At 48.8% G+C, this 11850-nt stretch overlaps 5 protein-coding genes across 5 annotated transcripts; 1 reads left to right on the forward strand and 4 right to left on the reverse strand.

The window, feature by feature from the left end:
- Positions 1 to 643: 643 nt before the first annotated feature.
- On the reverse strand, positions 644 to 2127 carry EURHEDRAFT_375457 (uncharacterized protein; the record flags this gene model as incomplete). Its single annotated transcript, XM_040778746.1, has 5 exons — positions 644 to 670; positions 730 to 1154; positions 1220 to 1525; positions 1573 to 1742; positions 1814 to 2127. 5 exons carry the CDS (start codon positions 2125 to 2127, stop codon positions 644 to 646), a joined length of 1242 nt encoding a protein of 413 aa, XP_040641317.1.
- A 1351-nt stretch (positions 2128 to 3478) lies between these two features.
- On the forward strand, positions 3479 to 5026 carry EURHEDRAFT_513489 (PDK/BCKDK family protein kinase; the record flags this gene model as incomplete). The annotated part of the gene is made up of 4 exons (XM_040786171.1): positions 3479 to 3590; positions 3658 to 3806; positions 3856 to 4850; positions 4963 to 5026. 4 exons carry the CDS (start codon positions 3479 to 3481, stop codon positions 5024 to 5026), a joined length of 1320 nt encoding a protein of 439 aa, XP_040641318.1.
- Positions 5027 to 5479: 453 nt separating this feature from the next.
- EURHEDRAFT_409861 (uncharacterized protein) lies at positions 5480 to 6922 on the reverse strand. The gene is made up of 2 exons (XM_040781212.1): positions 6606 to 6922; positions 5480 to 6552 (listed from the first exon to the last, which is right to left on the reverse strand). Exon 2 carries the CDS (start codon positions 6488 to 6490, stop codon positions 5627 to 5629), a length of 864 nt encoding a protein of 287 aa, XP_040641319.1. The 5' UTR covers positions 6491 to 6552; positions 6606 to 6922; the 3' UTR covers positions 5480 to 5626.
- A 107-nt stretch (positions 6923 to 7029) lies between these two features.
- On the reverse strand, positions 7030 to 9624 carry EURHEDRAFT_529133 (SKN1/KRE6 family beta-glucan synthesis-associated protein; the record flags this gene model as incomplete). The annotated part of the gene is made up of 6 exons (XM_040787096.1): positions 7030 to 7452; positions 7505 to 7982; positions 8032 to 8551; positions 8602 to 8703; positions 8752 to 8926; positions 8978 to 9624. 6 exons carry the CDS (start codon positions 9622 to 9624, stop codon positions 7395 to 7397), a joined length of 1980 nt encoding a protein of 659 aa, XP_040641320.1. The 3' UTR covers positions 7030 to 7394.
- A 1569-nt stretch (positions 9625 to 11193) lies between these two features.
- EURHEDRAFT_450602 (uncharacterized protein) lies at positions 11194 to 11758 on the reverse strand (the record flags this gene model as incomplete). The annotated part of the gene is made up of 2 exons (XM_040783889.1): positions 11194 to 11456; positions 11521 to 11758. 2 exons carry the CDS (start codon positions 11756 to 11758, stop codon positions 11194 to 11196), a joined length of 501 nt encoding a protein of 166 aa, XP_040641321.1.
- Between the last annotated feature and the right edge of the window lie 92 nt (positions 11759 to 11850).

Genomic DNA, 11850 nt, shown 5'->3' on the forward strand with positions numbered 1-11850 from the left:
GTGGGTTCCGAGTGGGTATATCTTATATATTGCTATGAGTTATTTTCCGTGGAGTCTAGTTGGTGGTGATAAGTTTCGGGGATGGGGAGTGAAGAGAGGGAGGGGATTCGAAAGGCGTTGAGGGCGTATGAGTATGTTCTATTCTTTCACACTGTTGATAATTACGATGGCTGGTAACAAATGGCTGATGGATTAGGGAATTTTTACGCTGTGAGGTGCTTAATATAGCTTGGCTTGGATAATCTTCTCTGGGATGCTGAAAAATAGAAATGACTAGTCATTAGAGGGCTTAGTATGTGACTGTCTGCTGACTGATGCAGTTATATCGTCGATTACAAATTCTGGAGCAGAACCATTGCCTCGTTTTCAGAATGGGGACCGCACATCTTGAAGCAATGGCGGTTACATGAGTGGACTTCTCCGAGTTAATGTTGTAGTTGCATATCAAAAAAAGGTTTCATTCAACTTTTATTTTCCCTAGATAAACCCAATTGATCGCCAATTGCAACGAACACGCTGGCCTGTAAATCAAATCAATGTATATGTTTTTTAAAGAACCGGATCCGCGCCTACGCTGGTCTAAATGCTAACCATCATCATCACGCCATGCAAGAAAGCCCATAATAGAAAAGTGCACTCCAAACTAAAGAGTATCTAACCAGTTGATCACCTAGAATGCGAATGTCAGTTAAACGGTCCTTTTATGCAGTCGGCCAGTGGGGTACTTACCATCATCGCCTGCATCAAAGCTACCTTCTCTCCATAGTGCGTCCCATCGAAGCTATCCGCCTGCAAGGTAGCATTATACATGCCAAGAACATCCATTCCCCTTTCGTGCGCAGCTTCAGCCGTATCGATGGCATATTGCCACACAGCAGGAAGGTCCTCGCTACCCGCGGGCTTCTTTTGGTGGCCGAGTGCGGTGGGGCCAATCCAGAGGAATGGGGCGTTGTGGCCAGTGCTTTTGGTCAAAGCTTGCCATTCGTCCATGCTGGTTTGGGCAGTGGATAGGGAATACGAAGTTGCGAGGGAAAGGCTATGGATGATGGGGAGGGTCTTCTTGTGACCTCCCTGGTTTGTTAACCGGTGGAATTTTTCGTGTACGCTTTTCGAGGTCGGAGAGCCGCTAATCGAGAGGTATGCATGTGGGGTAGCTAAATTGAGGGTTGTTATTAGCGTCTGCGTATGAAGGTTTATAATAATATAGTGGTACGCTTACAGGTCGAGCAGACATAGGGACTGTGAGTCAGGGCTGTGTCATCCTGAGCAGGCACTTGGTCACTAGCAGTGACCCGCTGGGGCCAGCAGGACTTGCTGGTGAACTGCGAGTCACAACGACAAATTTCGCGCTGTTCAGGGCTCATGTCCCATTCCTTCAGAGCGCCAGATGCCAAGTTCTCTCGCAGGAGAAGATTGAATCCTGCATACACATTGGTCATGGTATCATCACCCACAAAGGCAATACCGTCGAACTTTTGCAGCACCTCACAGATCTGCGCCGTGGTGTACCACCTGTAGGAACAGCCTGTTATTGTCAGTGAATGGCCATGACGGTGACTTTCGATATCTTACCCTGTGAGGTATATGCAGCATCAAAGCCATGACGGCCACCATTGCTCATGGCACTGAGCAATGAGGCTCGGGTGCGGCAGAACCCATGTTCATCGCCCACCTCTGGATGATTGTAGAGGGATAGAGATGAGATCCCACACTCCTGGTGGCCCATGAAGTGAGCCAGAAAACTGGCCTTGTGAGTTGCTATCCATCGCGGGGCTGAAGACACCCGGAGATGCGGAAAGAGATGAAAACTCACTCGTCTGCTTTCGGGCTTGATACCCCATCGGACGGGGTGAATGGAAGATAGAAGAGGTCGCGAATCAACCAGACGATATAAAAGACGCCCAGAACCCATAGCGAGGCCATGAGCTTGTACGTCGACGACCGCCAGGTGACTCTCCGGATCAACCGGCGGCCATTGGGGCCCTCAATGGGCCCCCGGCGGGGTGGTTGCTGGTGTTGTTGCTGTTGTTGTTGTTGTTGAGAGCTGGAAAAGGGATATGCCGGAGACTCGTTGAGAGTCGACAATGAAGACAGTTGCTCACTGTGAGAAGCCCGTCGACGAGACATTGTGTGTATAGTTTTAAAGTGTGTAAGTGGGTTGATTTGTGTCGGTTTGATTTGGCCGGAAGACTAAAGTCAAATTCCCGGATGCAGCTAGAACGGGGATGCAGCAGAATTACCGTACATCCGAAGACCTTGAGTCAATGTCAGAATTGACAGAAGAGGAGACAAGGAAAGAGAAGAGAGAGAGGGTTAGACAAAGCGAGAAAGGGAGAAAAAAAAAATGTGTGCGTGTGCTTTTCCCCTTTTGGGTATTTTTGACTCCGTGGTGACAGCCGCACAAACCGAACTGGAAAACGGACGTCAACGGCGGGTATCAGCGAGCCCCAGTTTTTAGATTATTGTCTCTGTGGGTGGACCAGAAGGGAAATCCAAAGGAATTCTGGATGTTGAAAAAAGATGTGGTGGTGGGTTGTGGTGGTTGGGAAGTGGCAGAAATTTACGCGCAACAACCGAGATGACCTGCTTTAGCATAAGCAGTGGTCGTATTAATGATTTTTGCCCCTGGAGATGTCACAGAGAGAATCTCAATGTATATCAGAGTCTATGACAGTTATTCCGGGATCTGGTTTGTATACTTATTAAGTCTTGATAATACTAGAGAAGACTCGGCAATCACGTGTTATACAGGCTCGCCTTTGATCCTTCGCAAAGCTTCGTTTTCATATGCAATTGATTTGTTTTCCATTCCCATAATATCCATTATATTGACAATGATTTCAGTCTATCATATGTTTTTTTTCTTGATATTCCCCGGTCAATCGGGCGAAAGGGGAGCCAAGTGGTGACTCAACGCCGGTGTCCTTTACATATATATTTTAAACCATCTCTACTCCGTCCTCCAGGTCTCTTTGCTTCTTCTCTTTTATTTTCTCTTATTCTAATCTATTATGCATATCTCACAATACCAAGAATCCTAATCTGGGCTGAGGCATCACCTGACATAACCCCCCACACGTGACTTCCCCGGTCCTCCGCAAAGTAGAGTCATTCCCACCTCCCGCTTCTCGGCTTCTTCTTCTCCTCTTCTTCCTCCTCTTTCTCAACTTATATTCTTCTCTCCAAATTCAGAGGCGAGCTTCCTCTCGGCTGCAGCTTGCTCTAAATGCTCTATAATTCCTCCCGAATCTCCATTGACGCTTCTATCAGCTGATTGCCTCTCCGGGGTATTGCTCTCCCGCCGTCCCGAGCCTCTCAACCTCGGTAGAAAGAGAGCTCCGTGATTCTCCTGCCATCTTCTTACCATTCCTCCCTATTCCTGGGCTACCTATCCTTCTTCGTTCTCAATTCGAACCCACCTACACACTACTGCATTGCTCTGAACTTCTCCAGGCCTTTGGCCTGATCTTGTGACACCATGTGGAAGCCGTCGGAGCGCCTGATGGACACCATCAGACATTATGCCAGCTTCCCTGCCACGGGTGTCTCTCTACGCCAAATGGTCCAATTTGGTGACAGACCTTCAACCGGTATGTGCGACCTAGTCCCCATCTCAGACAGCTGTCAAGCTGACCGTTGTGTCGCATGTGGTTACAGGCACCCTCTTTCGCGCCTCGCAATTCATGTCCGAAGAACTCCCCATTCGCCTTGCCCACCGTGTCCAGGACCTTGGTCAACTTCCCGATGGTCTCAGTGAAATGCCGTCGATCAAAAAGGTCCAGGACTGGTACGCTCAATCTTTCGAGGTATGAACCCCTCATACCACCCATACAAGGCAAAAGACTCATGGCGCAGGAAATTATCACCCTCCCCCGCCCCACCTTGACGCAAGAAGTCAAAGCCCGTCTGCTCCGGCCTGGTCGGATGAATGGTGGCGCTTCCAAGATCCTCTCCGAAACCACCCAGAATCCCAGTGTCCGTGAAGGGCAGTACCGGTCCTCTCCTACGTCGAATGGCAAGAATGGCAATGGTCACAGCAAAGCCGCTGCCGCTGCCCGCAGATATTTCATTCCGTCTGATGATCAAGGCGACTGGCCACCTGAGTTGAAAGACTACAATGAACGCTTTGCAAAGACTCTCCAGCAGATCAAACGTCGTCACGATAGTGTTGTCACCACCGTCGCCCAGGGTATTCTCGAATGGAAACGGAAACGACAACGCTTGCAGATTGATTCCACTGTCCAGTCCTTCCTCGATCGGTTCTACATGTCGCGAATTGGTATACGAATGTTAATTGGTCAACACATCGCCTTGACTGAGCAAACGCATGTTCGCCATCCACACTATGTCGGCATCATCTGTACCAAGACCAACGTGCGCGAAGTCGCTCTCGAGGCCATCGAGAATGCGCGCTTTGTGTGTGAGGACTACTACGGTCTGTTCGAAGCTCCGAAGGTGCAGCTTGTCTGCAAAGAGGACCTGAACTTCATGTACGTCCCAGGCCATTTGTCGCACATGCTCTTCGAAACCCTGAAGAACTCTCTGCGTGCAGTGGTTGAACAACATGGAGCCGAAACCGAGAAATTCCCTATTACCAAGGTTATTATCGCTGAAGGCAAGGAGGACATCACGATCAAGGTCTCTGACGAGGGTGGTGGCATTGCGCGATCGGCCATTCCGTTGGTCTGGACGTACATGTACACCACTGTGGAAGAAACTCCCAGTTTGGACCCGGACTTCGACAAGAGTGACTTCAAGGCACCAATGGCTGGTTTCGGTTATGGATTGCCTATCAGTCGACTCTATGCTCGATACTTTGGTGGAGATCTCAAGTTGATCAGCATGGAAGGGTGCGTTTCTTTCCGCTTCATTTTTTTTTTTTTTTTTTTTTTTTTTTTTTTTTTTTTTTTTTTTTTTTTTTTTTTTTTTTTTTTTTTTTTGATATCCTACTGACTGTAATAGATACGGAACTGATGTCTACCTTCATCTCAACCGACTATCCTCGAGTTCGGAACCCCTGCAATGACAATTACCAGTCATGAGGGATGGCCGAGTCCGGTTTACCACTTCCCACCGTCTTCACCCCTTCTACACGGAACCGGATCCACCACCATCCCAAGGATTGACGCCGATGAATATTCAAGCCGTCCGGGCACGGATGCGCAACCGGGAAGTGCCTGAGCGCAAGCAGGTTGGGGATGTCGAGAGCTTGATCAATGCTGAGAAGATAGTTGGTATTTGGGAGGAGTAGCTGCATCTCAGCATCCGCCTGCTTGCTCAGAGTACAGAGTACAGAAGAAACACTCTTCTACAGTCACTGCAGTGATGTCCACGTTGACATCCAGCAGACTCGAATCAGGTCAGCATGCCGGGACCAACCTGACAAGGTTGCAGGCCTGATTTACACATTGATACCCACCTAACATTGTAAATAGCGAATCCACGGGCAGGCGCAATAGTGTCTACAGCATCGGGTCTATCGGTTATTTGTTATATTGGTTGTTTTTATGTTTGATGCATGTATGTATAGTATGTTAATTGCCATGTTCGGTTTCACTTGTACACATATCTTTTCGTTATTCAATACCCCTGTAAGAAGTCATTGTAGGCGCGATCCTATAATGATCTACCTCGCACCACTCCTCCGTCTATTCGCAGAACCCGGTGTCGAAGCTCTCGGACGAGTCGGCGTCCGACTCTTCACTTTCCCAAACGGCGAGGCCGCTGGCGAAGCAGGCTGGCTCCTCCCCTCCTTATTCCCCCACCCTTCATCCCCCATCTCACACACATCCACCACGCCCCTCGGCACAGTCACATACTGACCCGCCCCACCCCCACTGTTACTCCCGGGGACATGAATCGTATATCTTTCCGCCCTGATCGCGCCCGCATCCGTGTTATCCTGCGGTGCCATCATTTTACTTAGGAACCGTCGTCGCGCTTGTGGGAGGGTCTCGTTGTGCGAGAGCGCTTGGAGCATGAGGAGTTCACGGTCTAGAAGGATGCATAGTGCTGCATGGCGGTCTTCGCGGGCGCGCGTGCGGAGTTTGTTGTTGTGTTGGTTTGATGGGGATTGGGTGTGTGCGTAGTAGGTATATGTATAGTCTGATTGGGGACGTGGTCGTTGCAGTGCGTGAGGATGTGCCCGGCGCGGATGATTATGCGGCGCAAAGTTCACAAGCTCATGCGCTGGAAGATGCGAATACGATACATTATTATCCGGATCGAGAAGGACATCAGGATCATTGTTTATGTTAAAGTCGATTCCACCATCATCGTCATCTTCGTCCTCGTCATCATCCATGTCTTGGTCGCCGTCGTCGTAGTAGCCAAAATTGGTGATGGGTTGCTGGCGCGGGGGTGGGTGGTTTCGGGGTGGTTGACGGATGATGTCGTATGTTTCGTCGTCGTCGATTAGGATGGGTTGGGTTTGTTGGCCGTGGGCGTGGCGCGGGTTTTGGCCGGGGCCGCGGCGGTTTGTGGGGTACATGTTGATCTCACGATAGAATTGGTGATATGGAGGATGGGAAGGAAGGAAGGAGAGAAGTGTATCTGGGTTTGTAGTTAGATATGGGATCTTGACTGTGAAGTCGCGAAGCACTTGCTGGGTTTATTTGCTAGCTTGGTTGATGTGCGGAGGGGACTGACAAGGGTCCAAATTTGAAGAGGAAGTTGACGGGATAGCAAGCTCAGGGAAGATCCATTGGAGGTACTGAACGTCTCCCAGAAGAAAGTCAGCTGTCTACTCGAGTGCTCGTTGGGTATCTTAAGCTGCGACGCGCCGGTGCGGGGAAGACACCAGAGAACCGGATTTGAATCAGTATAGCAATTCCGATCGGTTGAATTTGTTCAATACATAAGCAGTCTTGTACCAGGGATATCTGTCTGTTAAGATGCTGGTATTGAATTCAATATTCATTTGGTGGAGATGAGAAGTGACGTGAGGTGAAGCTGCGCATAACTTATAATTTATGCGATTAGTAATCTGGTTTTATCCAACCCAAATACGACTACTTATGATCCGAGAGAGTTGGCAAATGCATCGATTAATATTGTACTGCTCTGTATATGTATAGTGGCAGCTTAGCCCTCGATCGTGCTCCAGTGTCAATGTCATGTTCGAGTTCGAGGTCAGGATGTTGTTCTGGGACAGGATGCATGAAATGGTCAAAATGGCGCAAATTTTCAGGCATGTTAAGAGATAAAAAGAGATCGAGTGAGAGAAAAGGGGGAAATGTGAAGAAAAGATAATATACACAGACAGTTCAACATCCAACATATCCGATAAACGCCCGACGCCATGATGCCGCTGAACGGTCCTCCAGAGGACCGGAGGATCCGAAGTGATTAAAGGAACAAAATGAGAAAGCGAAGAGAAAAAAAGAAAGAAAATCTCAAGCAGGACATCCATGCATGAACGAGTTCGTGGGCCATTCGTACCCGGCATCATTCCTAAATTCTATTAGCATGAGCAAACACGACTTGAGGAAGCAAGAAAACATACCACGACGTCACATTCATATTCTGATACGCCACCGGGTGCTTCTCAATGTACTCTGTCGTCTCGAAGCCCGGCGGGTCACAAGTAACACTCACCTCATCCGGGTCCTGATAGATTCGCACATAATCGAATCTCATGTACCCCGGGAAATACTTAGAGATGATCTCGTCAATCGGCGCGAAACTCCACGCCATACCCAAGTTCATGATGATCGACATGGGCTCTTTGGGGATCACGCGTTGACCGATGTTACCATTGGGGCCTAGGGCGCGAGCATCGAGTGTCCAAGTCTTGTCTTGGCCGACGAACCAGGTGACCTCGCCCTCTTCGCCGGGGGCGTATTCAAAGGCGTAGGTTTGGTAGGAGGTGCCGTTATACCATTTGTTGTTTAATGTGGTCATTCCGGACATCGCTTGTTGCAGAGGGCCACCACGGTAGTCGTTGATGTATGTGATTGATTCATCGTAGACGGCAGCGTAGTCTAACACCAGTTAGTTAAGGTCACCAGCTTGTATGTCCATAATGCTTACCATAATCTGGCATATACCAGATATCAAACGGAGCCATTTGCAAACTCTGCGACACTGTTCCGACAACCTTTCCATCCCCGTTCAACGGTGCAACGCTGGCTTCGATAACATCGATTTCTGGCGCACCGCGCGAATGCCCCGGGCTCGGGTGCTCACCACCTTTACATGTGCAAGCAGGCAAACGCATTCCAGGCAGAAAGTTAAGACCATCAGGCGAACTCTGGTTAGGCGTAATACCAACATCACACTCGTCGTAGTAACTGTACGGCCACATGCCGTCTGTGGTAGCTCGGTAGCCAGGCCTACCCAAATTGCCCATAGCCCAGAAACCGGGCCAGAAACCAGATACACTCCCGTCACCAGGAAGTGAGATACTAGCTTCGAGGCGGCCGCCTTTGAAACACATCTTGTTCCAGGATTGAAGCATGCCAGAACGGTATTTGAGTTCGTGGTTGGGGAATTTGTCGAAGCGGATTTCTAAGACGCCGTCTCTTGTTGTCACCGCGTCGGGGTCGTACCACTATACACAATCAGCCCTATTCTTGTTTCCCAAAAGAGCTGCGAACGAACCTCCAGATCCTGCGTCACACCATACCAAAAGTCCATCGCCTGAAAGTACGGGTCGTCCCCGTCGTAAAATGTTCGCCCGTCGGTATTAAATTCGTCCGAGAACTAGCCTGTCAGTGTCTTCTCTAGGCCCCCATACAGACTCAAACTTACCACCAACTTCCAATCCTTGCCATCTGCCGCCTTCTTGGACATCACCGACTCCGGGGTGTCCGGATCAACGAGACCCGTGCGAAGATTCGACAGTATCGGGCGCTCGCCAACATCCAGACATAATGTGTCTCCAGGATCACAGTTTCCTTGCTTTCCGTTATGTTTGAATGCAGTTCTGCGAAATTCAGTAAGCGCTCACTTGGTATCCGCGAGTGGAAAGTCATACATAACAGGATACCCAATAAACAAGGTCAAAAACCCCAACGTCAACAATGTCAATCCTCCAATATTCAGAATACCCCGTCGATTAAACAAGTCACATCGACGGTCTCTCTCTCCAGCATCGGGGTTATGCAAATAATCATCCTTCTCCACATCCTCCGGAAATAGCAACAGCCCCTCCGTCGGCATGATGTTGTACTTTTCCGACACCGTCTGCGTATTCACGTCGCTGTCATAGCTATCCGACCTTGACGGGGCCCTCGAGTCCATAAAAGGATTGAATCCATACGTCCGAGTATCATGGCTTCCCACCGCGGAGCTCCAGCTTGTCCGTCGCGATGGCATGATAGACAAGTCCGGCGAACGAGTTGGAGTCTGCTGGTCCAGCTCATCGCGAAGACGATGCAACGGTCGCGGGGGAATCAGGAACTCTGAAGATTCCTGGGGATAGGTAGGAGAAGCCAAACTGCTGTGAAAAGTTCCGGTTGCTGAAGAGGGAGACGGTGGAATGGGTGGAATTTGGAGTCCGGGGGTTAGGGCGCGGCCGATCAGGTTCTGGGATGATGCGTTGGCGTAGCTTTCCTCTGCATCCCTGAAGGGGTATTCGTCGCCCGAGTTTACTTCGATGTGGGGAGTTGTCCCGGTACCCATTTCGGGCGTGTGTTGGACAGAGTCGTTTGGTGGGAGGTCGGCCATTCTGTTATTTAGTTGTTTGTTTTGGGGGCACACTCGATTTTCAACTGTGCCGTTCTGATATCCTCAGTTAGAATTGTTTCAAGCACGCAGCTGCTATGGCACTCACCAGATGTATTAAATATTATTGCAGTTAGCTGTCACGTATCAATTAGACGCTTCCTGACATTAGGATTGTTATTTTATGTCAACGCGAGTCCAAAGCGATGGATCAAGGCACACGTCAAATCACGCGTTGACTGTGAATGAACGGACAGACAATCAATAGTGTCTTTCAATTCAAGTCGAGGAAAAGGATGGGTGACGACTCGAGGGGGAGGGTTGAAACAAAGACTGGCAGGTCGAGAGAGAGCTGCGTGAATGAAAGACGCTGCTACAGCACGACGAAGCAAACAGACGAAAGGCAAATGAAAGAAAGGAACAAAGAAGAGAAAAGACGAACAAACACAGTACAAAAGAATGAAAGAATATAGAAAAGAAAAGGAAAATACAACGACACGCAAAGGAAAAGGAAAACAGTGACTGGAATGATGATCGAGGAAGAAATGCAAAGACGAGGGCAAGGGAGGAGGGGTCTGTCAGGGCCTTGCAGGGACCTGCATAGTTTATTATTATCAGTATTATCTGATTGTACTGTCAATTCGAATTGCATTGGAGGAGTCCTGTTTTGACTGTAGAATAAATGTTTCTTTTATTGTGTCTCCTACTCTATACAATTATCCTCTAGCGGTAACCTCTACCACCAACGCTATCCTACCATCACCATTCGAACAAGCAAACGGTTGCCAGGCAAGGGAATTCTGGAATCTACTCCTTCAACGGGTCTACATAGTAGAATAACCCTGGGATAAACGCTCACCGCGACTACGCATTCCACACCACATTCCACCATCACCACAACAACAGCTACCCTGTTCAAAGAGGAACCTATTCCCTTGACTTATGTATTTATCTTAAAAGAGGCAAAATATCAAAGAAAAGGATATACATACCGTTTCACCTGGTCTGGCTGTCAGACAATAATCCTGTATACATGCGAAGTACATCCCCAAGCAATGTCTACTTCTGCAGTGAAATATAACTCTACCTGCCCCCCTCTATTTTAAATCAACAGTACTTTGTATCCGTGCTTGCGTATTCTAGGTTCTTCGGGCGCTCGGTCTTTTCCCTCGCACCTACCCTGGCGTCCCTTGCGTTGGCGATGTTTACTGTCCGCTTGAGAACAAGACTACTATAGTGTACTCTGTACAGAGTATATTCATCTATTTCATATATGCAGTTGCTTTTCGAACTTTAATGTATATTGGGTGTTCTGTACTTCGTATTTAATGTAATATAAGCCCTAGACATGAGTCCTCGTAGACCATCCGAACACAGACAACCACCCAACCTGCTACTATATATATCCGTCTCAAACTGCACCTGCATCTGCAAGTCATCGCATTGCATATATACTCCCATAACTCCAAAAGCAAGTTACCGTATGCATATAACCATCATAAACCGTGATATAGCCCATATATCAAGCTAAGTCTCTACAGCCCTCGTCCTAAACCCAACAATCCTCTCCTTCTCAGTATCCAACCCCAGCATAAAATAATCCACCCGCGACGACCCAACATCAACCCGGTACACCTTCACTTCTACATCCTCGTCTTTCCCGGAAGCCGCCGCGCGAACTGCCTTAAACACACTGGGGTATTGATTCCGCGGATCGAAGGATGAGGCTGATAGCGTTGTGATGCTATTCGAGAGGTCATTATCGGGAACGATTAGGGACGATAATTGCGCTGCTATAATTAGTATCTGCTATCAGATGGAATGTAAAGATTTATGGAAGAGGGGCAAGCGTACAAGACCCAGGCCACTCCCCCCTCCCCGCGCCCTCAAATTCCAACACAACAGGCTCAAACGGCTCATCTGTTTCAGAAATGTAGAACGCGTCCATTGATTGTAAGCTCGCGGGGATCTCTGCGTTAGCGTGGACGGTCTGCGTTTGTGTTCTCTGCGTCTGTGCCTGGGACTGTTGGCCTGCGGAGTGGTCGGAGTTGGCTTTTTCAAGGAAGGAGAGGTAGGCGTCGTCGGAGGACATGGTTCGTGTTGTTGTTGTTTGGAAGGGATTTGCTCTGTGAATGTTGTTTCTGGGGAATGGACTTTGTTGGAGTAGAGAGTAGTTGTGATGTG

The sequence above is a fragment of the Aspergillus ruber genome (assembly GCF_000600275.1).
Source record: "Aspergillus ruber CBS 135680 unplaced genomic scaffold scaffold00005, whole genome shotgun sequence".
NCBI classification, from domain to species: Eukaryota; Fungi; Ascomycota; class Eurotiomycetes; order Eurotiales; family Aspergillaceae; genus Aspergillus; species Aspergillus ruber.